At 43.5% G+C, this 26,754-nt stretch overlaps 1 protein-coding gene across 4 annotated transcripts; it reads right to left on the bottom strand.

Moving 5' to 3' along the window:
• Positions 1-874: 874 nt before the first annotated feature.
• Positions 875-26,063, bottom strand: LOC119163910 (uncharacterized). 4 transcript variants are annotated; one of them, XR_005108772.2, is made up of 4 exons: positions 25,987-26,063; positions 11,791-12,071; positions 10,878-11,051; positions 875-3,388 (listed from the first exon to the last, which is right to left on the bottom strand). XR_005108772.2 is itself a non-coding variant. In XM_075872479.1 (4 exons), exons 2-4 carry the CDS (start codon positions 12,006-12,008, stop codon positions 3,290-3,292), a joined length of 468 nt encoding a protein of 155 aa, XP_075728594.1. In that variant the 5' UTR covers positions 12,009-12,071; positions 25,987-26,063; the 3' UTR covers positions 875-3,289. The 4 variants fall into 4 exon arrangements, 3 of the variants coding, with proteins under 3 accessions (XP_075728594.1, XP_075728593.1, XP_037271876.2); XM_075872479.1 differs by having other exon boundaries at positions 10,918-11,068; XM_075872478.1 differs by having other exon boundaries at positions 10,878-11,068.
• Positions 26,064-26,754: the final 691 nt, after the last annotated feature.

Below are 26,754 nucleotides of genomic sequence, written 5' to 3' on the forward strand. Positions count from 1 at the left end.
ATAAAATTTACTTCCCACGTACTGCCATAGTGCTCAACAGTATACTGTGTGTGGGAGCGAAGCCATGCCACGCCATTGTAGCGCGCTATGTAAAAGCTGGCACTAAAAGCTGGCACTCATACAGCCTGAGCAACGACTCCAGACGGAGATGAACTACTGCACAGAAAACTTCGCAGAAATGCCACGCCCCATTACTGAATTGGATTACGTGGAGTTCAGCGACCATACATGTTAATAGCGCGAATTGCAAGGGGGGTTTCATAACACAAGTCAGGCCCAAATACCATCATTTACTCTGCAATAGGCATCAAGCCGACAAAACAACAAAACATATAGTTCGCAAATATCGATCATAGTTATGCTTTCATTGCGCAGGCTGCCCCTACAAATCACCTTTTCAAAACACTCGGTCATGTGTCTGTGCAACGTCGCATCAAAAACATGATTCATTCCATAAAATTATATCCTTTCTCTTCATTTGGGGCTCCAAAAACTCGCACAATGTTAACATTTTGGAAGCCTTCCCGTTTCATCAAACCTGTCGCCTTCCCGCGCTTCCAAGCAACGCGGACTTAGCTGACGAAGTGACGACGATCCTTAGAACGCCTGTTCGAACTGGAGTGGCCACAAATCACCATTCACAATGCAGGCGGCGCATTGGTGATGTGGACTGCAGCACCATCTCTAGGTGCCGCACGTTTTACCATAGCACAGCAAAAAAGGGAAAGAATAATCAAGCTGAGTGATGCGAGAGTTAGAAGGATGAAAAGGGCAATATAGAAAAAAAGAGACAAAGATTAAAGAAAGAAAAAAAGAAATATGGAGATACAGAAAAAATTTAAATAGAAAGAAAGAATACAAGAAAAGGCTTCAATCTGTATTCGCCTTATGCCAGCTCCACTGTTTAATCAAATTGCACAGGCATAAAAATGGCTTCAATCTTTCACAAAACTATAACAAAGATAAAATTACAGTACTCATTATTACAAACAACAAGAACGTCTTGGTTAGGAGACACCTTTCTTTCTGGTTAGTTGTATTTTTTTCTTATCACACACCGAAACATAAACACACAAGGATTTCTGCTTTCACCCTTATCACAATAACTAAAATGTCCATAATATCGAAATGCCAGCGAAACGATTGAACAGATACTATAATGGTAATAACAAACCTCTTCTTCGCTAAATAAGCATAGAGGGCAATTTTCAGGCACAGAGCACAACACGTCAACCTATACGGTTTTGTACAGTGCACAAGTATGTAATTCCTAAGGGTTAGAATCTAGGAAAAGCTACAGAGAGGAACTAGGCAGGTTTTGTACAAAATAGAAAGCTTATTAGATGTGAAAAGCCATCATGCATGGCTTCCCCATCAATGTGTTCTGAATCCTAACTTCGATTGTAAGCCCATACCTACAACACTTGAGCAAGTACTAACAAATGGCTTCATTCAAGCAGCTTATTGCCGTTGTCGCATCTCTCAAGTGTTTTCTCTTGCATTACACACAAGCCAGTGAGCTTGAAGGCTATGCAGGAGCGAATGCGAAGATGCGCGTCATAACCTTGAGCCCTTTCTTTACTTACTATTTTTTTTTATGTCGTGATTTAGTATCAGTGCAATTCCGGGCAAATGCGAGCACATTGTGCCATCCTGTGGCAGACCCCGTAAATATTTAAATTTTAAAATTTAAGTGCTCACGGCACTTAAATCAGCCAAAGGCCGTGGACTTTTCAGGAATGGTTTGTTCATTCCAGTTTATGGCATCGATCGTGAAGAGACATGGGAGCAATCTCCAGATGACTTTCAAGAATTACAAACTCTATATACTGCGTTATAATGCTTAAAGCACACATTTTCAGGAGCTTCAACAATGAATAGGCAATGTTTTTTGACCATGCTAAACAAGCGTAGCAGGGCCAATTTTGGGGACCTTTAAGCTTCGCCTTTAAGAGTGGGATGCATTAGCGGTATTCTGTTCCTAGGACATGCTTTAAACACTTAGTGTATTAAATCTTTTTAAACTTGCTTTACATCCACTCCGTGACCTTAAGGGTGTAGTAGCGTGTGTGCCTTTTGCTATGGGTGAGTGGCCTTAAACTGTGAAGTCATTGTGATAATCTCTTGTTGTGACACTCAATGGCAATGTACGCTTGTACCACACATTATTACAACAATATTTCATGTTGTATTGCGAGGCATGTTTTCAGAAGACGTGTGTTTGTAAAGAATGAAAGTTACTTTCACTTCATGTCCAAGCAGAGAAAGTTATTTTTACTGTGTTCACAAGCTTGAAGGCGTGGCTGCGAGGTAAAACACCCACTTGCCACGCAATCGACCCGGGTTCGATGCTAATGTCGGAATTTCTTCAGAACGAGCTTTTTAACCCTATCACGTTAATATTATAGCATATTAAACTTTGACTCCAGTAACCAAATGAAGTCGAGCCAATTTCATAACTGGGGCACAGATTCTCCCAACATTGTATGCAACAATAACCTATTACATATAGTAACTACAATACATTTACTCCATGTCGTGCCTCTGCTTAGTTTCTCAACTAAAATGTCTTAATTTATGACATTTATCGACATAAGCATACTCAAATGAAAATACTAAAATACTTGAATGCACGTTCCTATATACAAAAACAAATGCAATAAATTCACTTTGACCCCAATTGTAGTTTACGCAATAAGGCTGAAAGAAACAGGGTCCGCTAATAAAGGTGCCGATGAATGCAAATAGAATCAAAGAATAAAAGGCAGAATTAAAAAGTGAACGCAAAGAACTACGGAATCCTACATCTTAAATATCTTTTTTTTAATCAATTGATATAGTAATACAGTAGAATATCAGTAAACGAAAATCTGTCAAATGGAACTGCTGCTTAAATGGAACAGGTGCTTCTGACAAGATTGGTTTCGTGCTTGAATTCTGCAACCTTGTTTATATCTCAGTAAACGAAACTCCTGTCTGATGAAACATATTTTCATGGTCCCTTCAGGTTTTGTTTAGTGAGAGTCTACTGTACTTAACTACTGTAATCAAAGCCCATGTCAGTATCAATATTCTGACCATGCTACGCATGCCTACAACAAACGAAAAAACAAACTAACTCGAACATTCATGTGAATCTAGTAGAGGACATGAAAAGGACAACCATGTGAGCCTAATAAGAAAAGATTAATCACATGGCACTTCACATAAAATGCAGAAACTACTGAGAAAAAAGGCACCAGAATGCCCAGAAAATGACACAAAAATGCAATGATAGTTCAAGTATAATTTAAAACTTATAAAATACAGCTATTAGCACAATATTTGAAATGAACTGCTGCACATCCAACAATGCCCTCAGATTCTTTCCATATTCTGTGAGAAGAGCCTGAAAAGATAAAAATAACAATGTATTACAAATAATAAACACAGACAGCACTATCAGTTCTCAAGGCACCGATATTTCAGAAGCAGTTTCGGAATTTATCTCTAATGTTTGTGCAATGTTTTAACGCATAAATTCAGCTTTCATTGAAAATGATTCTCTAACCAACTAATGCACTATAAATTTTGAAGAATTAAATCACCATGCATGGTACATTCAGTCAAACATTCCATGACTTGCAGAGCAAATTGATTGATTGATTGATATGTGGGGTTTAACGTCCCAAAACCACTATATGATTGACTATATGATATGAAATGACCAAGGAATAATGAATAGCTGGGCCTGAGTTTATAATTACAGTGAGACATCTTTTATTACTCTTCCAATAAGGATACACATTCTGAAGTTAAAAGCTAATGTTGTTTGTCTAACCAAAATATTTACTTGAATTTACTGGCATTATAACAATGCCGATTAGTTCAATTTACAACAGAGTTCGTCACAGAGGCGTCTTTCAGAATGAAACATTGAGTTTTACAATTAGGATCCAATATTTACACTTGTTCTATGACTGCTCACTTGCAATGTGGCACATCTGATTGCTTATGCACATGAAATCCCTACAAGTTAGCTTTGTGGAAAAAAAAAACGTCTCTCGATTTATCATCATATAAATATTACAAACTCTTAGAAATAGCTTCGGCAGATAGAGGACATCAGGTAAAAAGTCTGCCAAGCTCCAAACGAACACCACAATGGCAGAGTACTGGCAAGACAATAATTGATCTAATGTGAAATAAAGATAAAGACTCACTGATCACAGCATATCTGGCATAAGTAAAATTAATGATTAAAATTTCACATAATGAACACCTCAAACATCAGTCATAAATGAGAACATAAAAACCACCCCAATGCTTTTGCTGGATCATGAAAGGGACAAAATGACACCGACTTGACACACAAGAATTGAAATCAAAAGATGAAATATTGAGAAGAATTTTCAATGAATTTTCTCAAAACCTAGTGTCTTATTGAATGCACATAGGGTACTGAACTTGCTTTAAAACAAAATTGTTAAATGCTCAACTGCTGTAAGGAAGAAATCATGTACTATATATGCAACAAGACTGCAAAGCACTTGGAAGAAACATGCATGATGAAAAAGCAAAAAACACACACGACTCCCATAGAAAGCAAATTTACAAGCGATAACTTTTCAAAACAAAAGACATGCATAGCAATATCTTAGCCACTGCAGTAGTGCAGTGCCGATAATGAAAACATCAATATTTGCCAGGCCTCCGGCTTCCGACACTAGGGTGAGGTTAAAAGTACTAAAGGACGGCACGTTAACTTTAACCACGGCATCTGGATGCTGTTGCAATACCCCCCCCCCCCTTCCCCTAGAAATGTGACAGTCTTGGCTAGGTATTGGACACGCATCTTCGAGACTAGCGGCATGGCATTTGAACTACCAGTTTCCATAGGTGGTGTAATACATATAAAGCTTTGATGCTCTGCTTAGGTTTGCCAAAACCTCCTAGATTTTTCTTGCATGCCAGATGAACCCAAAAAGCCCGTCGTCTATGGTGGCACCACTTATGTAGGAAGTAACTACAATTAAGAGAAACTACAGCCGTGCTGAGGCGGTTGGCAACCATGTGATGACGAGCAGCTGTAGAGTTTTTACAGCAGCAAAAGACGACCGGAGCTGTCCGCACTCTCGCAATATAGCGGTTTTGAGCAACGGTTGGGGCTGGTGGCAGACAACTTTTTTTGGAAGTATCAGCACTGAAAACCTCGTTGTGACTGTTTTATTTCACTGCTTTCTCCGAGTTTTTCATCGCAGCTGTATCGTCGAAAATGCAATGTTTACGTCCGAAAGTCAAGATTTCACACTGAAGCACTGAAATAATTTAAGTATTTGCTATTGGAGCGGATTGAAAAAAGCAGTGAAGTTAGCTACAACTGTGTCATCGTTATACCTATTCCTTTATGTAGCTCGAAATTTAATGTGTGCACTTAAATCATACTTTCTGCATACAGTGCATACAATTAACGTGCAATCTAAGTTTCCGATTGCAAATATGCCCCATGTTAAAGCATTTATAACGCACATCGATGAATTTATGTTTCGTAAAGCGTAGTAAGGTGCAAAATGCACCAGTTAACAGTTAGCAGTCCATTTACAGTTGCTGTAAAAAAAGATTTTTGTAAATTATTCTAGCAAATGAGACAGACAAGAGAGTATTGTTCTTATAGTTTTCAGAGCAAAATATATTGCCACGTTCCTTTCCTCAAGTTTTGTTATCACCCCGCTTACACTATGTTCAGCGCTAACCGTGCCTACGGTGTTCGAAAAGCTTCGAGGCTGTAGTAGATTGTTGTGTTAAGATTATGCCCACATCGTGAACAGTACAGATTATTCTGTAACTTATGTCGCCGCTAGCGATAACGCTAGAACATTCGACGGCAAGTATATAAACGCCGATGCGCTTCGCCACTTGTCAGTTGATCGACAGCCGACGCTGTATGCACCGCTATCAGCGCAAGTGTGCTACCGTAACTCGACTTCAATGCTTCACAGGGACATATATCTGTTACACCATATACGGTGCACCTGTCGAGGATCATAGCAATGTCGGGAACGTTTCATGTGCAAAATCTACGGCACGATTGTAAGAGTCGTCGTAGTGGGTGACTGCGAAATACTTTCACACAATGTTTTTTTTTTTTTTTTTAAGTACTGCCGAACGCAAGTTCACGTTTTCATTGCTTTTTTTATTTCTCTTTCCGTGACTTAAAACTAAATGGAAGGCTTTTTTTCCCCCCGGCTGATCACGCTGTGACTGGAAAAAAAGAAGTAAATAATTACTCCTGATACTAAACATCACAATCACTCCCACCATGTTTTACAATCACTTGCACATGATTGTGTGACCATCACTCACTGATACAAGCACACAAAATTGCGAACTTTGAAAAAGGGCATCTTACACCTGTATGCAAGTAGCTGCCCCATCAAAACATTCAGCAAAGACTCCTTCAAACTGCTAAATTGATAATAGAGTACATAAACTATAATGCATTTCTACCATTTTATACTTTTTAGGTCATTTTTTGTTGCAAATGAGCACCAAAAGTTAAATATTTGTTTTTTGGGACAACCCTACATTACTGGCGCCACCGCTGTGATACCGACGACAGTCGCTTCCCATGTGTCCGTCGATAATCCGGCAGGCTGTGGTTTTGCACGTTCACTTATGAAAACCACAGTTGCATTTGGACAATGGCACAAAATGTAAATGTGGTCGTATATTAAATGTGAAGCATTTCTCAGCCAACTTTGGCGACTTTGAGCGTATGTATCTATCCATCCAGCTATCGATCTATCTAGCTACCTATCTATCCAGTTATCTATCCATCTATCTGTCCAGCTATCCATCCGTCTATCCATCTATCTAGCCATCTGTCTATCTATCGAGCTATCTATCCGTCTGTCTATCCAGTTATCTATCCGTCTGTCTGTATGTCTGTGTCTGTCTGTCTATCTATCTAGTCGCCTAGAACTTTTGGCTCTCCTGGCCGTTTCAACAATGGTCGCGATACCAAAATTGGTATGGCATAACATTACTGTACGAGGGGCATAAGTGACTAGTCATAACATTAAAATTATGACATGCATATCATAATTTACATTTCATCGTCTTGCTGCTCTTGCAGGTGGTTTCGTTTACACGACACATTGGAAAACTCGAACGGTATGACATGACTGCATGGCGAACATAACAGACCCTAACGTGGAAATCATGGCATGATAGTCATGTGAGTCATCACTACATGCCCCGCTCATGGTGCGCTGGCGATAGTTTCGCTAGTTCAACATACGAGAAATTTGGTATTATGAGACGTGAATGGGTGGCAGAGATATATGACTAGTACACAAATAATAATCATGAGATACATGTCATTGAAGAATATGATTACATGCCACGCTCATGATGCGCTCGCGGCAGTTTGGCTTGCTTCACATATACCAAATTTGGTATTACAAGATGTGAATGGACGATGAAGGTAAAGGACACTTCCAAACATCATAGTCATGGCATGGAAGTCATGTACGGCATAATTTACATTCGCCTCGCAACATTGTGCTTATTTTAAAGTGACGTACAAACCTTCCCTATTCATGCTTCGCATATTATCGATTCGAACAATACGTGGGATCTGCCTATTTTTTAGACTTGTGTTTCTTAAAAGAACCTGTGCTCGCAAAATGATTCCACAGATGCCTAGAGTGACTTCATCGCACAAGTATTATTTCTGGAAGTAATGGCCCGCAACACATCGTTTCTTTGCCATGCAGCACAGCTGCTAACTTGTGTTTTGATGAAAGTAAGTTTCTTGATAAAATTTTTTCCAGATTTATTGTAGTACAAACATTTTTTCACTGTTTTCAAGCAGCAGAATTAGAGGCCCGGAAATGCCACAGTTCACAGAGTGAAGCGCTCACAACCATTCGCCACACACACCACATCTAGAGTGCTCTGGAAGCCATAGTTAGACAAATGTAGGAATTAGAAAGCCAAACTATTCTCAGTGATATGAATAATAAGGTATGTCATAACATCGCAATTGAATGGCAACAATAAAATAATGCACTGAACCCATAACTTGACCTGGCACGAACAATTCAACACAAACAATAGTAAATCTGTTCACAAACTATCACTGCAGATACTGAAATATGACAAATTACCAATGTACAAACACAAATGGAATTTATTTAAGGGCACTAGAAACACTTGCACAAGTGACAATATTCAGTATTACCTTGTAATATATATCTTAGTAAATTTATAATGAGGTATAGTATTCTTTTATAATAATATTGCCACGTTCCATTTTTCAAAGTTTTGTTACCGTCCCAAAACACTACACAATTCTCAGCGCAAACGGCGCCTGCAGTTTTCGAGAAGCTTCCGGACTGTAGTAGATAATTTCGATAAGATCACGCCTACTCTGCGAACTGTACAGATTATTCTGGAACCTACGCCACCGCCAGCGATAACGCTAGAACAATCGACGGCAAGAGTATAAATCCCGACGCGCTCCGCCGCTTGTCAGTAGTTGATCGACGACCGACCCTCTGTTCGCCGCTATCAGTCCAAGACTGCTACTATAATCGGACTTTTCGTTTACCGGGTACAGGTTCGCCCAAATAAACAGTTAAATTCCAACGCAAAGTCTCCTGTCTTCAGCCACATCACGACCCCGTGACAAAATGGTTTAACATTTAACAAATGAGCACTTATATAAAAATATAAAACACTACAACCCCACATGCTCAAAAAGCTACAAGAAATACACAGATTACAAAACCTAGACACAGGAAGAACCTCAGATCTCAAGAGAACACAGCACAATATAAAGGGACCTCCAATACTTTAGAAACCCCACATTTAGTATTTGTGGATAATGCAGACTAACAGTATGGAATTCGCACATAAAAATAAAAAACATCAAAATATTTAGGACTTTAAACACTAAAAAACTTATAGCACTGCCGACCACCTAAGCATACAGCAGAGCCCGCAAGAAGCCTTTCTCGCAGATGTAAAGACACCATGTGCTCATCCGTAATTGGCCAAAAACGAAGGTTGCATGTACCTAATCACTTTACTGCAGCAGAACCTTGGCCGAGACATCTTTTGTTTGCTTTACTTTTCGTGTTCACACAGAGATATGTGGTCTAATATTAATAATAATATGTGCGATCTGAGTCATTCCACACTAGCTGTCCAACCTCGGCATTCGACCATATGCGATTTGCTTAAAAAAAAAAAAAAAATTCAGAACTGTCTACACAAAGCCAAAACTGTTCCTTAGAAACATTTCTCGCGGAAAACATTTTCCAGTACCGCAAGCTTCATGTGAATTTTTTTCTAAAAGCTCAAAACCATAGCCCGTAAAACACGTGGAAAAATCTGTTCTTCCTAAATTAGGTCAAGATAAATTTTTACCTTTAGGACAATGGTAGGCATTTTGCTTAAAACAAGTTTTATAAAACTTTACACTGTCGTGAATTTTTTATGTGGCCTCGAATATGGAGAATATGGTCAATATTGGGGATTTTTTCATAGAAAGACATCAGTTGGTGATATGCGGTAGTTGACATAAGCATATTGCCGGATGTTTTTACTGTAGACCGCAAATTATTTCGGGCGTATATAGTGCAAAATGAACCGTACAGGTGGCGACTAAGTTGCAAAATGATCCTTTTTGCAGATGTTCGGCCATGAATTAAACATTTAGGAGGTCCTACTCAAAACATGCTCCCTAGCAGATTTACTAGCAACTTTCATTGCCTATTCACTCAGAATGTTTTATTAAATTATTTTTGTTTCAAGCGAGAAAAGCATTTTCGAATTTGTGCCTTACTGCTCTTGGGATTTGCATGTGTTTGTATGCCGTAGTGATGCGTCCTAGCCGTAAGTACAAGCTGCACTGACATTGGGGCCATCTGAACATAATCAACTTTGTCTGTGTTTATTTAAATTATTTCCAAGCTAGTATTACCCTTTGTGAACGAGAAACGCGAGACCTACTGAAATGCATTTAGCCACATACAGCTAAACGACACAACTTATAGCTGTCTGCTGTAAGTTGTGTCACGGCACGCCCATGCATGCAGCTATGCTCTTTTTGTCGTTGCCATCTTGATCCTCGTTTCCCGGTGTGATTTTGAGACCACAGTAGCTCTTAGTCAGATCAGTGTGGTCCTTCTGAAATGAAGTGTAAGACTGCGGTTTCATCGAGTTGTTTGTCTCGCCTTTCTTAACGCGCCACATGTCGGTATCCAAGGAGTGGTTCAATCCGACGGAGCTAAGACCATTAACTAGCATGTCAAAGTTGACAGGTTGGACAACCAAACAGCCAGACTTCCAAGGGGTGCATAGTTCATGAGAAGTAACTTTGACAGTGCAACTCGGAGCTCTTGTGTGAGATGGTGAATTAAAGTAGCTGCTGTGAGGAATGTAAAAATATGGCCGGTTCACTGGGAAGCGCGAGAGGCTAGTTAAAACTCCTGGAAACGCTTTCTCGGTATCATACACTAAATTCGTCTTCAGCATTGCGTAGGCCCATGTGGTGAGTAATTTGCTGTCACGTAAGACTATGAACACTCTGTGCTCGCGTGGTACATGCAAAATCTGCTGAATGAGTTCTGCAGAATTTTCACAGTCATCTCCTATTCCTGTTCCGCCTGGACAAACGGGAGCATCTGATTGCATCAGCGCCGACATTTCGGCATTGCCGGTGCTTGAGTCAGGCTGGTATCGCTTTGCGTCTGCTGTATCTGATTGCCCATTATGTGCACGTTTCCGTCTAACCCCTGGCATTCCATAGAGGCTGCGGGCCAAAACGTATAGTTCTACAATATTCTTCGTGCCCAAACTGACTGCACTTAATGCAGAGTGCCAGTTACCAGTGCGTCTAAAGTAATTCACGAAGAGAGCTGCAGATACATGGTCAGCTGCAAAGACGTCCTTGCGACTTGTGGCTCGCTTGTAGGCTTCGTCGTGCGACTTGGCTATGCCGTTGTCCTCGTCCACCGAATATCCGTTGCGCAGTGGATTCCCGGAACCAAGGTACTGGTGGCCTGGGAACAGAGGCATACTGCTCAAGTTAGGAGATATACACATGGTAGTGGTAGCGACATCGTCGATTACTACGCTCTTAGCCGCCTCTATTTATTTAGATAAATCAGATAATTTTTTTAACCCTAGTGCTTTTCCTCTTTCTAAATAATAGATAAAGGTAGCGGTGTGTTGAACACATCGGTACCACTTCCCAATGCTGCGTTAGCATACTATGCAGGCTGCCAGCAGACAGCTGCTTGTGGCTAATGCAGCCTTGTAGGTCTCGCGTTTCTCGTTCACTAAGGGTAATACTAGCTTGTAAATGATTTAGATAAGCATGGACAAAGTAGATTAGATTGTTCAGATGATCTCCACAGTCCATGCACTTTGTACCTACGGCTACAACGCATTGCGAACCCCGAGAGCAGTAACACAAAAATTCGAAAATATTTTTCTCATAACAAATAGTTTTGATAAAGCTTTCAGAATAAGTAATCGATAAGGGTTACAAGTAAATCTGCTATTGAGCATATTTTTACTAAGAACACCTCAATGTTGAATTCACGACCAAACATGTGCAAAAAATAAACATTCTTGCAAATTTGTAGCAACCAGTACTGTTCATTTTTCACTATATACTCCTGAAATTATTTTCGGTCTACAAGAAAACATTCTGGCAATGTGCTGGTGTCAACTATCGCATTTCACTGAATGTTGTCTTACTCTGAAAAAAAAAAAAAAAAAAAACAGGACACTTACTATGCAAGTGCCCTGGTTGCCATCAAGGTGACAGGCCTAGAAGGTAAGACTCTGTCACAGATTGAGCAGTAGTTTGTGTCCTGCGCCTTGCCCAAGCAGTGGCATGGTATCCCGGGAAAAGTGGCGAACCAGACTCCAGAGAAGGAATTACTGCTGGCGCCCCAAGGACTACCATGAGAGGTCATAAATTCCCTAGAACCTTGCTCAATCGTTGCCATGGTCAACGGGCACTCCTTGGGCTGACAGGGTCACAGACTCCATGGCCGAAACACCTGCTACTCCTGTTTCCAGTGCACACAGAACAAATGGGGCATTACATCAATGTTAGCCCTGAGGGAGCATGCATCGACTCTAGAGAAGAACGTTTACTCGCATGTAACTTCACACTGCCGTCAGTGCAAATTTTCGTCAGAATTTACATGACACAAAAATTTCACACACACACAGACGTGAACATGAGCTAAGCTGTTGAGGAAGGCACAGATTGCACAAAAACCATGGTATGCATCAGCCAGCCTTTGATTGCGCTATATGACAGAGAATCAGTATATACTGATGGAAGATAGAGGTGATGGGAGCAAAGAGACCATTTGTAGTGTGCCTCATATTCTTCTCTTCCTTTTTTCGTTATGTGCTGTTGTAAATATTTTACAGTCATATTGATTAAACATAGTTGCAAGTCAGCACCTATGAAGCTTTCTTTTCAACCAGCACCTCATCATTTGCCCTTCTTGACATAGTGAATGCGTACCAACTTCACAGACTTCCCATTCTGTTGAGAATGCACAGCTGGCAAAGTAACCTTCCTAGACCAGAGGTTAGCTGACAATGCCAGCCCTCATCACGTTTCTTCACTCAAACACAACTCGGATCGCACGTCTATGGAATTTCCCACATATGCACTAAAGCTGTTTCAAATGCTTTCTCTGCTCCCTCGTCATCGCTTGCTACTGCATCGCCCGTCTCTTACTCATGACAGGCAGAAAACAAGCGGCGACCTAGGAGCACGAACAAGGGGCACTGGGCTATGTCACCACTAGGACGACACGACAAATGTCCAGGCAACGGCATAGAAGACAACGAACTTACATAACAGCCGTGATACTTTAAGCAGCCCTAAAAGTGAAAATAGCTGCTCAAAACTTGTATCTTACTGGTACTTACTTGAAAGACAAAAGTTTGAATGCTAAAAAAAAGTTCAACCGGCTCCAATTTTTTTTACACCCCCCAAACAAGCTCAGTAATTCATAAAGTAGACCGCAGCGATAACGTTTTCTGAATATTACAGAGCTGCACGTCGCAGAGAGCCTCTGTTTCGAAAAACAATTCCCACGCTTCTTTCCTACACCTGACCAATGCTTCTTCCACGCGCAGTGACGACTACTCGGCGATTGCCGACGTGACGCAGCACACAGCTCGTTGATTGGTCTATACCAGGCCTCAACAAACAAAATGAAGCCAGCGACACTTCCTGTTCCCACCCACAGCGACGACAGATATATTCAATCATACGGGTTGCGATACTCCCTATAGGCTCCATGTATCGCAATCGGGACACGTCACGTCATCGACACAGTTTTGGGGAGTGCGCCAATTGTCGTACTACCTAATGATAAGCACACCCACTATTAAACACATCATTTATGTTTTGTGATGCTGCTGTCAGATGGCATGACAGTTTGCTCCCACAAAAATGGAACTCCCGAAAAACTGAGCCAACTTCATGTTCGAGTTTTGGAGCGCAGTTTTGCTGCAAATTGTTGTCGGCTGCAAATCGAGTGACTGAGCTGCAAAGAAGCATCAGCACCAGGTAAACAGTAAACAAACAGGCATCGCAGCAAGCAGAAGTGCGCTGCGACTGATCCAGTTCGCCAATGATGTCAATTGCCAACGTCTTGTCACATTGCGAAAGTGGGCGTAGTCATGGCAAGGGGCTATGCCTTCCCCTCCCTCTGAAGGAGAAGGGTGGCAAGGTCGGGTGAAAGTTTGAAACCAGCTTAAAGCGATGTTCTAGCCCCTGTAACTTTCTTAATATCACAGGTATTCACAAAATTCTTGCGGCCGCATGTTTACGAAGTAAAAGTGCAGATATTTCTCATCGTAACAATTTTTGGACCTTGGTGATGTTTACTGGCCCTTTAAATTCAGGATTATGTAGCTGAACATAGAAAGAAAAATGACAGTTGTAACTTGAAGGGACAAGATCTGAGCAAGGTGGGCCAGAGAGAGAGAGAAAAAAAAAACATGCTGAAGACATTCAAGTCAAAATTAAGAAATTGGCATGAGCAGGGCATGTAGAACACAGGCAAGATAGAACTCCCAGAGCTGATAATTGCACCGGCAAGAGAAGAGGGGGGGAGGGGGGGGGCGAGGCAGAAAATTGGGTCGGCAGAAGAGATCAAGGCATTTGTACATTGCCACAGCAGTCAGAGGACCGGATTTATTAGAGATAAGTTTGAAAGGCTTTTGCTCTGCAGTGGGTGTAGCAAGACTGACGATTACGATCACCAGGGAACTCACAATGGCCATAGTCGCTAGAACCTCAAACTCCTTTTTTACGCAGCCTTCTTAGCAGTTACGTTCAAAAATTTCGCCAGGATTATTATTGTTCATATGATTTGCTTCAGCCTATGTTTCATTATAAGCACTTGCATCTAAAGACTTAAATGTATCATTCTAAAGATAGCAGCAGCGACAGGAGCAGCAGTAGCTGTAGTAGTAGTAGTAGAGTAGTAGTAGTAGTAATAGTAGTAGAAGTAGTAGGAATAGTATTTGTAGTAGTGTTTTATTTACTGCAAGGATTCATGAAATAGTTGTATAAAAAAGAGTGGAAGTGTACCAGTGCATTCATGAATAATTATAATAATCAAGGGGGATGTGGGGAAAAAAATGCAGAGGTGCTCTGACACTATAACCACTCAATGCTGCGTTTTCACTGAAACTGACATACTTAGGCAGAAAAAAAAACAAGAAGTGTAAAAGTAACAGCTGTAGCAAAATTCTTACAAGAACTCGCACACTCTTTACATAAGTTAAATATTTACGCTATGACTGTAAATATTTCTGTAAGAGATTTATCGATATAATGCATGCTTTACACACACAGATGCACGTAACCTCAGTTCGCCTCACAATCCAGGTTGCAAGAGAAAACATAAAGAGAAGTTCATCTATTGTGTGGAAGCTGTCGTGTACAGCTTGTCTCTGTCACGTGGCAACACATATAGGACAAAGGGGGAGAAGTGTAACCTCTTGCCTCAGGAAATAGTGTCTAAATGTTGGAAGTGGGCAGAATTCTTAAGTAAAGAGTTGTGATTAATGTGATGATCTTAGTGTTTCTAGTGCTGACCAAAATGTAGATTAGAAAGCGGAACAGAAGTGCTTACCAATGTTGAAGAAATGCACCATTGTAACAAGGAGCAAAAGAAAACTCTCATCAAAAATAATCAAGGCAGGAAAGATGATGATGATGTGTGGTGTTTTATGGCGCAAGGGCCAATTGATGGCCAAAGAGCGCCATTTCAATGAGTATAGAGATGCGGACAATGATATGTTGCGTGGCTGTATAGGGGCCTTAAAATTCCTCGCGATAATGCGGGTAAAAACATAAGTATTAAAGACATGACAGTGGCGTGATATGCATATTAAAAAGGGTGACAAAAGTTTTGATAATAAAAACATGTAAAAAAAAATATTTGGCACTAGCACACTTGCCTCATCAGTGCCCTTGTGTCCAAGGGCTGCGAGGCAAGTGCTTTTAAATGTAATCACAGCAGCAGCGACCTCTTTTGAGAGGTCACGCTACGCAATGCCTGGGTATAAAACATGGTAAAAATTAACATCTTTTAAAAAAGCTAACAATGATTTATGGGTGAAAAGTGGTTCCCTACCGACAAACATTGCAGGGTGTAAAGGTATATGTTGTCGGTAGGGTAATGGGAAGTGTTGTCTTCTTAGAGTGTCTAACTGTTTACATTGGATTAAAACGTGAAGAACTGTTAAAGCCTCACCACATTTATCACACAATGGTGGATCACCACCGGATAAAAGATGTGTGTGTGTCGTGTATGTGTGCCCTATCCTGAGTCTTGTTAGTGTTACCTCCGTTAGACGTGATTTTGATACTGGTGGCCAATGGCCAAGGTGTGGCTTGATAACGTGTAGTTTGTTCTGTGTGTGTGTATCCCACTTGCTCTGCCAGTAGTCCCTGAGGTTTAGTTTGAGAGACGGCTTAAGATCAAGGGCCGGGATCGATATGGATGTAATGGCGGTGCTCTCATGGACGGATGCAGCGAGCTGGTCCGCCCTCACGTTGCCTTGGATCTCACGGTGCCCTGGCACCCAGCACACTACAACATGTTGTTTGAGTGTGTAGAGTGTGCATAAAATGGAGTAAAGTGAGACAAGGACTGGGTTTTTGTGTTTTTTAAGAGTGTGCAGAGCCGTTACTACACTGAGGGAGTCTGTATAAATTACTGCTTTTTGTATTTGTAATTGTTTGATGTGTTTAGCTGCCACCAGTATCGCGTAAGCTTCCGCTGTGAAGATACTTGTGCGTGGATGTAGAGGGCCAGCATCCGAAAACGATGGGCCGACAGCAGCGTAGGACACAGAGGAGTTAGTCTTGGAGGCATCTGTGAAGAACTCAGGACATGTGTATTTGTGTTGAAGTTCCAGAAAGTATGTTCGGATATGGGCAATAGGTGCATGTTTTGTAACCTCTAGGAAAGACACATCGCAGTCTATAGTCTGCCACTGCCACGGTGGTGGGTATGCTACAGGAGCCATTAAACTGTGTTCAAGTGACACTTCAGTTTCTTCAGCTAGACACTTCAGGCGAATTGAGAAGGGCTGCCTCATCGAAGGCCTGTTTTGAAACAGAGTTGAGCTCGACAACTCATTAATTGTAGAGTATGAGGGGTGCTTCTTGTCTGCTTTCACCTTAAGGAAATAAACAAAGGACATGTAAGTTCTCTGCAGATGAAGCGACCACTCATTTGACTCAACATAAAGGCTTTCTACGGGGCTGGTGCGAAAAGCACCCGTAGAAAGGCGGATGCCCAAATGGTGCACGGGGTCAAGCATCTTCAAGGCACTTTGAGTGGCAGACTGATAGACAACGGCCCCATAATCTAAGCGGGTACGAATAAGGCTTCTATAGAGGTTCATGAGGCATTGCCTATCACTACCCCACGTAGTACGTGACAACACTTTTATAGCATTCATGGCTTTTAAACATTTTGTTTTTAAATACTTGATGTGCGGTACGAAGGTCAACTTGTTGTCCAAGATTAAGCCTAAGAATTTATGCTCGGCTTTGACGGACAGACGTTGCCCGTTCAGCCGAATGTCAGGTTCCGAGTGCATGCCTCTCTTTCGAGAGAACAAGACACACGTGCTTTTTTGTGGGTTAAGTCGAAATCCGTTTTCGTCTGCCCATTTGGAGACCTTATTTAAACCCATCTGAACCTGCCGCCCACACATGGCTAAGTTGCATGACTTGAAGCCAAGCTGAACGTCGTCGACATATGTACAATAGAACATCATGCGGGGAATGGACAAGTGCAAAGAATTCATTTTGATGATAAAAAGTGTGCAACTAAGCACACCACCTTGTGGCACGCCTGTTTCCTGGACAAATGTTTGGGAGAGCACACTGCCTAGACGGACACGGAATGTCCGGTTTGACAGGTAACTTTCGATTATATGAAACATTCTTCCGCGCACACCAAGGTGGGACAGGTCTCTTAGAATTCCGAAACGCAATGTTGTATCATACGCCTTTTCAATATCGAGGAACACAGAGAGAAAATATTGTTTATGGACGAAGGCGTCTCTTATCTGTGCCTCGATACGAACCAGGTGGTCTGTGGTGGATCTACTTTCTCGAAACCCGCACTGAAATGGGTCGAGCAAATTGTTTGTTTCAAGAATATGTAGAAGTCGGCAGTTTATCATTTTTTCGAATACTTTGCACAAGCAGCTTGTAAGTGCAATAGGCCTATAACTTGAAGCTAAAGAAGGGTCCTTGCCCTCTTTCAAAATGGGAATAATAATAGCCTCTTTCCAGGAGGTAGGGATAGTGCCAGAAAACCAGATAGTATTGTACAAACAAAGTAGGGTTTTTCGTGTTTCAGCTGGTAGGTTTTTTAGCATTTCATACACCACACGGTCAGAACCTGGGGCAGAAGTGCTGCAGGAGTTTAGAGATATTCGGAGCTCCGCTAGACTGAAAGCTTGATTATATGCCTCGTATCTAGTGGATTTGTGTTCGAGTTTCTGCTTTTCTATTCTTGTTCTGTATTTTTGGAAAGTGTCAGTATAGTGGGACGAGCTGGATACCCGTTCAAAGTGTGCCCCGAGGAAGTTTGCCTGATCTTCCAAGGTATCACCTTGAGTGTTTACGAGTGGAAGTGTGTGTACTTGTTTCCCTGCTATCCTACCGACCATGTTCCAGACTTTTGCCTCCTGTGTGTATGAATTGATCCCTGACAAAAACTTCTGCCAGCTTTCTCTTCTGGCCTGCCGACGCGTTCTCCTTCCTTGAGACTTTATTTTCTTGAATGTGTCAAGATTTTCCGCTGTTGGCGAGTTGCGCAGCAATCTCCATGCCCTGTTCTGTTCCTTTCGCGCATTACGACACTCTGTGTTCCACCATGGGACGTGTCGCTTGCCGGGCTGTCCAGATGTTTGTGGGATGCATTTGGCTGCTGTGTTAATAAGGAGAGCTGTGAAGTACTGCACAGCGTCATCTATGCTTAGCGTACATATGTCAGTCCAAGATAAGTGAGCTTTGTTATGAAACTGTTTCCAGTCGGCTTTGTGTATAAGCCATTTGGGAACTCGTGGAGGATATTCGTATGATGTTTGTGTACTCAAAACGACAGGAAAATGGTCGCTTCCGTAGGGATTATTTAGAACTTTCCATTGGAGTAATGGTACAAGTGATGGAGATGCGATGCTGAGATCTATGGAAGAGTAGGTTTTGTTGGCAAGGTTATAATATGTTGCCTCTTTCCTATTCAACAGACAGGCACCGGAGGAAAAAAGGAACTGTTCAATGAGACGACCTCGTGCATCGCATCGAGAATCACCCCATAGACTGCTATGAGCATTCAGGTCACCAAGGACCAGATAAGGTTCGGGTAGTTGGTCTATTAAGGACTCGAATTCTCGTTTTCCAAGACGGTGGTGTGGGGGTATGTACAGAGAGCAGATGGTGACGAGCTAGTTGAAAAGAACTGCTCAAACAGCCACTGCCTCTAGTGTTGTTTGCAGTGGTAAATGTGTGCATGCTACTTTTTGATTAACAATAATGGCTACACCGCCGGATGATGCCGCAGCATCATCTCTGTCCTTTCGGAAGAGAACATACCGACGCAAAAAATTCGTGTTTTTAGATTTTAAATGAGTTTCCTGTACACACAGCACTTTCGGCGAATGTTTGCAAAAGAGCTCTTGAACATCATCGAGGTTTCTAAGGAGTCCTCTGACGTTCCAATGTATTATTTGTGTTGCCATATTGGAGGTAACGTAGTGCTGTGTGTAAGGAACAATGGGTGTGTCTGCTTCTTAAGCTAAGCGTTAAGACTCAAAGAACAGGGCCGTCGCCGGGCCCCGTTATTGGCTTTTTATTTCGTTTGGCGCGCTCCAGGGAGCTACGCCGATCTTTCTGCACCAGGGGTGCCGTGGTGTCCATTGCCTCCTCAGAGGCACTGCATGCCCGCATTTGCGAGCTGATGTTTTGGGCTTGGGACCTCGCCTGGTGAGACGAGGCCTTCATATCGGCCGACCCTGGGGTCTCCTTCACCTCGGGGGGCGAAACCTTCGGTCCTCTTGGGCTAGAGGTCGAAGGAACCTCCTTTGGTGCTGGGATACCCTGGCCGCTGCAAGAGCTTGCAGCGGCCTTGGTTGTCGCCGTGGGGACGAGTGGCAGGGCAGCCTTGGCTGTTCCCGCCGTGGGTGGGGGCATTGGCGACCGCCTGGGCACACTGTGCCTGGCATGGGCAGTTGCCGCAGGCCGTTGTAGTGCTGCCCCCTGTTGCACTACATCGGAAAACGATGGTTTGTTTGTGAAAAGCCCAGATACTTGTTGACGGGCTTCTCGGAAAGTAATGTTTTGTGTGATTTTGATTGTAACAATTTCTTTTTCCTTTTTCCATGTTGGACAGGTTCGGGAGTATGCGGGATGGGCACCATCGCAGTTTGCGCAGTGGGCCCCATCCTCCACCTTACACTCGTCTGTAGCGTGTCCTGTGGTGGCACACTTTCCGCAGGTGAGTTGGCCGCGGCAACTCTGAGAGCCGTGACCAAAACGCTGGCATTTGAAGCAACGTCGTGGGTTGGGAATGTAAGGTCTCACATTCAACTTCAAGTATCCTGTTTCGAGATGTTCAGGCAGGGTGCTGGTGCAAAATGTCACAATTATGTGTTTTGTTGGGATTTCCTTCTTATCACGCCTAATTGTGATTCTTTGTACTTGTGTCACCTGCTGGTCCTTCCAGCCCTCGAGGAGCTCACCTTCAGTCAGGTCAAGCAAGTCTTGATCAGATACAACGCCTCGGGAAGTGTTGAGTGAGCGGTGTGGTGTAATTGAGATAGGTATGTTTCCAAACGATTCTAGTTTTGAAAGGTTTTCGTACTGGCTCTGACTTTTTACCTCGAGGAGGAGATCCCCACTGGCCATTCTTGTAGCCTGGTAACCTGGTCCAAGTGTAGTGGTGAGGCATTTGGAAACAACGAAAGGCGAAATAGTTCTGGCGTTCTTTTCAGCGGTTTCACAATGAATTACATGGTAGCGGGGAAAGGTTTCTTTTGGTTTGCTGAAATACTTGCAAAAGTCTTCGGTGCGCCCTCTCTTCGGGAGAGGACGATCATGCAATGGAGGGAGAGAAGAAAAAGCCATAAACTAAATGTGAGTTCGGCAGCCATGCCAGCCGCCCACCATGGAGCCCAACACGGGGACGTGACAAGTCCTATATATATATGAGGCATGTCAACGTCAGCTGTACACAGCCGCTATAACCAAATGTATTGTGCCCAAGACAGAGCACATACACAAGGTTAACCCTTGCCGCCAGGAAAAATCGGAAGTAAATGGAAGAGAGAAGAAGACAGGATAGATTTAAAGACGAGAAAAGACTAAGATGTAGAGAGAGAGAGAAATAGGAAAAGGCGACTACCAATTTCCTCTGGGTGGGTCAACCCAGGGGTGCCGTCTACGTGAAGCCGGGCCAAAGGGGTGTGTTGCCTCTGCCGGGGGGCCTTAAAGGTCCAATCACCCAGCGTCAGCTCAACCCCCAGGATCCCCTTTTCCCCGGACACGGCAAAGCCACGCACAGCTAGGCGTGGGAGGAAGTAGAAACTCCCCCTGTTAGCTCGGGTCCGTGGTGTCGCTACACACCAAACGCCTGCTTTAACAGGCGCCCCTGCGGGGAAGGCAGGAAAGATAGACCCTTTAAAAGATAAATGTGTGGCCAAGCTGTCTATCTAGCTAGTGTCTAAAGAGTTATGGTACCTGTGAAGCCATTGATGGTGTCTTACTATATGCCTCCTGCACTGGCACCACGTAAAGTCACGTGTGCCCTTAGACATTCTGTTCCCCTGGCTCCAATAAAGTGTTGAAAGTTAGTGAGTGTTTTTAGTCCTCTTTCGTGAACTTAAAATTTATCGCTCCAAGAAGCATGCAAATCAGTCGGAACACGAGATTGAGGAACGGCCTTCATAATATTTGCAAGGATTTTACATCCCAAAACCAGGGTATGATCCTGAGAGGCACCACAGCGGAGTGCTCCAAAAATTTTGGACCTTACAGGGTTCTTTTAACACACATCCAAATCTAAGCCTCTATATAAATGGGGCCATCGCGACTGAGAATCAATCCTGCTACCTCAGTGTCAGCATTCAGGCACCTCAGCCCCTAGACAACCATGACGGTTGGAATGGCCCTAACAGAGCCCAGTGTAAACTCTCTTAGGGCAAGGCAGTTTCTTAGCGGTGGTGTGGGCGAGGACAAATGGAAAGTCACTATGCACAGGGGCGCTTGTTGATGCATTTGCACCAACAAGCTCCCATTGCTATGCTCTCTAAGCGCAACCATTGCAAGTACCGCTCCAAAGTGCCCACCCACTACACTATAAATCATCACATTACAAGGTAGCCAATTACTACGCTTTAAGGTAAGAGCCAGTACCTGCAGTCCGCAGGGCAGTGTCATGCGGCTTTCTGCACCTATATAATAACAACCTCAATAAATACATATCTGAAAAATCGCTAGGAATGTTCACCACCAAAAGTAGCATTGAAAGAGGCTTTCATTATTGTGACAGCATTAAAAAGCTTCTTTTGAAGAAATTCAGGTGTCACCGCTGGTGTCGTTACTTGCAAGCGAAAATCACCATCTTGTCCATGACAGAAAACTGAAAAACCAAGAAATATGCAAAACATTTCCGCTTCCAGTCTGAATCGAACAAAAGTGCTCTGCATGGCAAGCAGGGGCTCTACCATAGAGCCATGTTATTACTTGAAACTGCTCCGAAGAAAAAAAAAATCTACAAGAATGACACATCGTGTCCCTAGCTCCTCACGAGTTGCAGCTCTTCATTCTTTGCTGTCATCCCAGCTCTTCATTCTTCGCTGTCATCCTCAGTGATGTTGGTCTTTTACTTCAAGTTAAAAATCCTCATCCTGAAGATGGTTTCGTTCAACATTACTGCTGAGAGCAATCTTAATTTCCTCCGCCGAAAGACTTCCACCACTCTCTGTTACGTCTGAGCGCAGAGGAAATTTTGCTCTCAAGCCAGTCAATAAGCAAATTGCTTGCAGTGTGCTGCCAAAGGTACAAAGACATCCACAAAGGTACAAAGACATGCAGCGCAGTACTAAAGCAACGCAGGCGAAGGACCGCCATAAGAGTGTTTCCTCTACTAGCTCTACGGCTATCGTGGAGCGGGTGCATTCTCGAATGATTAAAACATTGCTTGCATAATTCATAACAACACTTTTCTGGAAAATACAAAGTGCCCTATTTTAAAGAATTGCCAGTTTGAGGTTTCCGTTATGGAAGGGCACATCGAGGGCCGTAGCGATTTCCTATTTAGAGTGGTATTGAATTCATGCCTTACAAAAACAGTGAAGAATGCTACATAAACCAAAACAGGGTCGGTTCTAGCTGGAAAAGTCTGAGGATAACATTTATCTAACTAAAGTTGACACAGAAAACCTCGCAAAGCTAATATTCTGAAAGCGCTAGTAGTCACGTATATTTAAGAAAACTTCGCGTCCCGCAAGAACGAATCATAATAATCATGTCTTGGAAAAGCCCGGTTTGTTGACTAATGCAGAAATCATGCTAAATCGTAGTGTTCGTTTCGTGCTACCAATGTGTAGTCTACTGACCCTCCTCGACCAGCGGTGCCTCTCACTTACGCTTGGCAGCAAGACAGTCCATGTGCGTTGCGAAATGCGAATGCATGAATGCGTGAGACCAGCGCCTCCTAAAAAAACTTTTTTTCAAGGGGGCGTTGGTGAGACAATATTGTCATATCATAAAGAAACATACTTTTGTAAAAAGTGTCCGCTCAAGCCTTTTGGTGGCCGAGCAAGGAAGGGTCTGACCAACTGCTAGAGTGCTTACCCATGCTCGCTTCTACTCGCTAGTCAACACATGTAATAGCCGCCTCAGGAGGACCATGAAACCCAAGTTTAGCATCAAATTTTTAAAAAAAGAAATTTATCGATTTGCGATATACATAGCTTGCCTATGTATAACGTCACTATTGCTGCAGTCCTACTGCAGCGGCCATATTTATGAGCCGCCGCTCAAAATAGTCGTGCGTGCGAGTCGTATGATTGCAGTCTTCAGTATGACGGAGCTGCACTGTCACTGACTCTACCTTCCTCCCGATCGTTTTTTTTGTGTGTGGGTTGTGTGTGCACGCGTGCGCATCATGCCGCCGGTTGGCACAAGCCGTACTACTCAAAGTTGTTAGAAGCGCATTCTCGCTAGAGTGTACTAGAAGATTTCTCGCTACGAGGAGGAGGTGCACTGGTGCGACAGAGTGGATTCGTACACACTTAGATTCGGAATCAAGTACTTCAAATATCTTTGCCATCCCAGAAATGTCACACAATGACATTGTAAACTATTTGGTTTTGAGAACCAATTTTCTAACTTACGTGAAATGAAGGCTTTCAAATCAGTGGAAACGCACAACTACTTCACCAGCAGCAGGGAAAAAAGCCTGCCTGCTAACTGCTTCGCGACTGTAGAACGATCGTCGTTGCAGAGGTAAGTTTAATGGTTCGAGAAATTCATACATGCGCCAGCCCCGAGTTAATAAATAGTAATGCATGAACACTGCCTAATCAACAAATGCTGATGTTTGCACTCGGTTCTCACGTGAGTACAACGAGGTGCTCACACCGCAGTGCGTTTTTCGATCGCGCCTCCCCGTTTGCGTGTTGCTGAGTTGTCATAAACATAGATGGATGTACATAGTACTGAGAATTTAGTCACTGCATGTTGAATGTCATCGACAGGGAGCCGCATAGCAATGCACCGAAGGCCCTAGGTGTATTGCTATGATCCCTTATCGAAGGTTGCAACTATAAGCATGACCCCTTCCCTCAAGAGAGAGAAACGTTTATTTTGAAACAGTGTTCCGAGAGAAACCCCGGTATCACGCTAAGGTGGAAGGGTTCCCTAATACAGGAACCCTCTGGCTTCAACTGCCCTCGTGGCCCTTGCAACGAGTTGTCGCTGGTCTTCAAGGTCCTCGAGGACGAGCTTGGCCTCCCACATTTCCATTCGGTGGATGTCGTTCGTTCTTCGTGCTTGGTGCCGCTGCAGTTGCATGTTGTGGTTTGCGCAGCACTGGCATTTCAGGAGCATGTGTGTCAGGGTGTCCGCTATGCCGCAGAGCGGGCACATGTAGCCATGTGTCGTTGGGTAGAGGCGGCGCATTAATATTTCATGTATGTAAGTGTTGCTTTGCAAGTGTCTGAAGATCACGCTTTCTTCTTTGGTTAGTTTTGGATGGGGTGGAGGGTACACACGTCGCTCCAGTTTGCAGTGTTGAAGTAGCGACGAGTAGGTGTTTTCTACTACCTCCATCTCTGCAGCCACGGATCGTGTATCCTTTGGTCTCAGGGCAGCCCGGCTGACATGCTCGCGGCAGCGGCTTGGGTCGCTTCATTTCCCTGCAGACTCTCCTGTCCAGGAACCCAGATTACAGAGATATATGGAAGCGGCGAGCTTCGCCGTTGCAGGATGTTATTTGCGTCGCCTGTGAGACGCGACTCTTCGCATAATTCGAAAAAAAAAAAAGCACTGCCGAGGCTAACTTTCGAGCGGGTTCGCCCCTTCTTTCCGTTCAAAAGGTCTGCTATGAGATAACGCTCACAAGGATCGCGGCAGCTAGCACCAACTTATGACGCAGATGGCGGTTCGTCGTTTACACGGAAAACTGAAGGCGCGTTTCGCGTGCGGTGGGGAGATGACATGACACGCACTTTAAAATCACTTATATTAAGGCCTTGACAAATCTATCCGACAAGTTACCGCGTTTTCAGTTTTGTCAGTGGTGATATAAAGAGGCATTCACACCGGCGACTAACAGAAGCCTACGACTGGCACCACCGACCGCGACACCGTTCGTCAACAATGCGATGCTACAAGTTTCCCGTTGTCATCAGCAGTGCTCGCCCGGCTCGTTCCTTGTCGGCCTTTTGCAAACTGGTACGCGGTAGCCGCGACCCAACCTGCGACTGGTGCGTCCTACTACATCGCGACGGCCAACGTATCTAGAGTCGCGGTTTCGGGTGCGTCTGGCCCACAGTACCTTCAGCTTTTGAGATTCGCGCACACCCGACACATCTTTAGACACAGCGTTCGAAATTTCACGGGACGATAAGCAAGTCGTCGTCACTTAAATTTTTACACAGCACAAAATCGACTTACACAGCACAAATTTTACACAGCACAAAATCGTTTACACAGCACAAAATCGACTCGCATCAATTTAGAAACTGCAACGCAGCCTGCAGTTCCGAATGGGCACACTCACAGACCAAATCGCTACGCTTAAACTACGCGATGGAACAGAGACCTAGGTAAGGCAGCATGCATGGCTGCGCAGTGGCTGCACAACAATGAAAAGACAGCTTGGAGCCCCAAAACAAAGACAAAACACTTACGAAAGCTGAAGCGTATGTACCACAGACCACGACCAGCAGACCGAGCGTACTGCCAGCGTACTTCATCCTGGGTCGATGAATGGATTGATATGGCCGTACCAACGCCTCCTCTAAACTATGCCTGGGGAATGGCTCGCGCACCCAGCGGAGTTGGCCTGTTTTCAGTTTTGAGCAAGCGTCGCGCGGTGGCGCTCGCGACCGAGACGGTGGTATCAGTTCAGGCTGTCAAGGTGGATGGACGTGTTTTTTGAGCGCTCCGGATCGACTGCGCAGATAAGTGTTTTTGCATGTTTTGAGCTTGTCTCTATAATTATAAGGCAGCGGTTGAAATCTTCGTAGCACTTATTTTATGGTACGGCTTTTTCGGGGGCCAGTCATTAGGTATTTATTAGTTAGTGCGGGTGTGTGTGTTTGAATTTTTTTGTTGTTGTTTTTTTTTGCCACCCCGTTGGGGAGGTGCGCGTACATTGAACACGCAAATTTTTGTAGTAGAGCTTGGACTTTCTGTTTTTTTTTTTCGTAGTGCAGGGCTCGAGTTTAGTAATTATCGAGTATAGGGACAATTAGTGTCAGAAAGGCATGGTTAAAAAGACTGTAAAGTGTTCAGGATGTGGAGTGGGTTTGAAAGTGGACCCAAGCGTAGAAGCGGATGGAGAAGAGGCTGACGCGAAGTGTAGGCAATGTGAGGTCGAGGAAAAAATGGAGAAAATGATGGTTGCCCAGAGTGAACTGCTGATGAGAATCGCCAAACTCGAGACTGCGTTGGCG

The sequence above is a fragment of the Rhipicephalus microplus genome, chromosome 8, assembly GCF_043290135.1.
Source record: "Rhipicephalus microplus isolate Deutch F79 chromosome 8, USDA_Rmic, whole genome shotgun sequence".
NCBI lineage: Eukaryota > Metazoa > Arthropoda > Arachnida > Ixodida > Ixodidae > Rhipicephalus > Rhipicephalus microplus.

What these genes read in the sequence shown, in the direction of transcription:
- LOC119163910 (XM_075872478.1), bottom strand. Translation starts at nt 12,008, where the DNA reads ATGGCAACGATTGAGCAAGGTTCTAGGGAATTTATGACCTCTCATGGT. An exon ending in GCAACCAGGGCACTTGCATA is followed by an intron (nt 11,069 to 11,790) that starts GTAAGTGTCCTG and finishes TAACTTGAGCAG; the next exon opens with TATGCCTCTGTTCCCAGGCC. An exon ending in GAATTACTTTAGACGCACTG is followed by an intron (nt 3,389 to 10,877) that starts GTAACTGGCACT and finishes TTATCTTTTCAG; the next exon opens with GCTCTTCTCACAGAATATGG.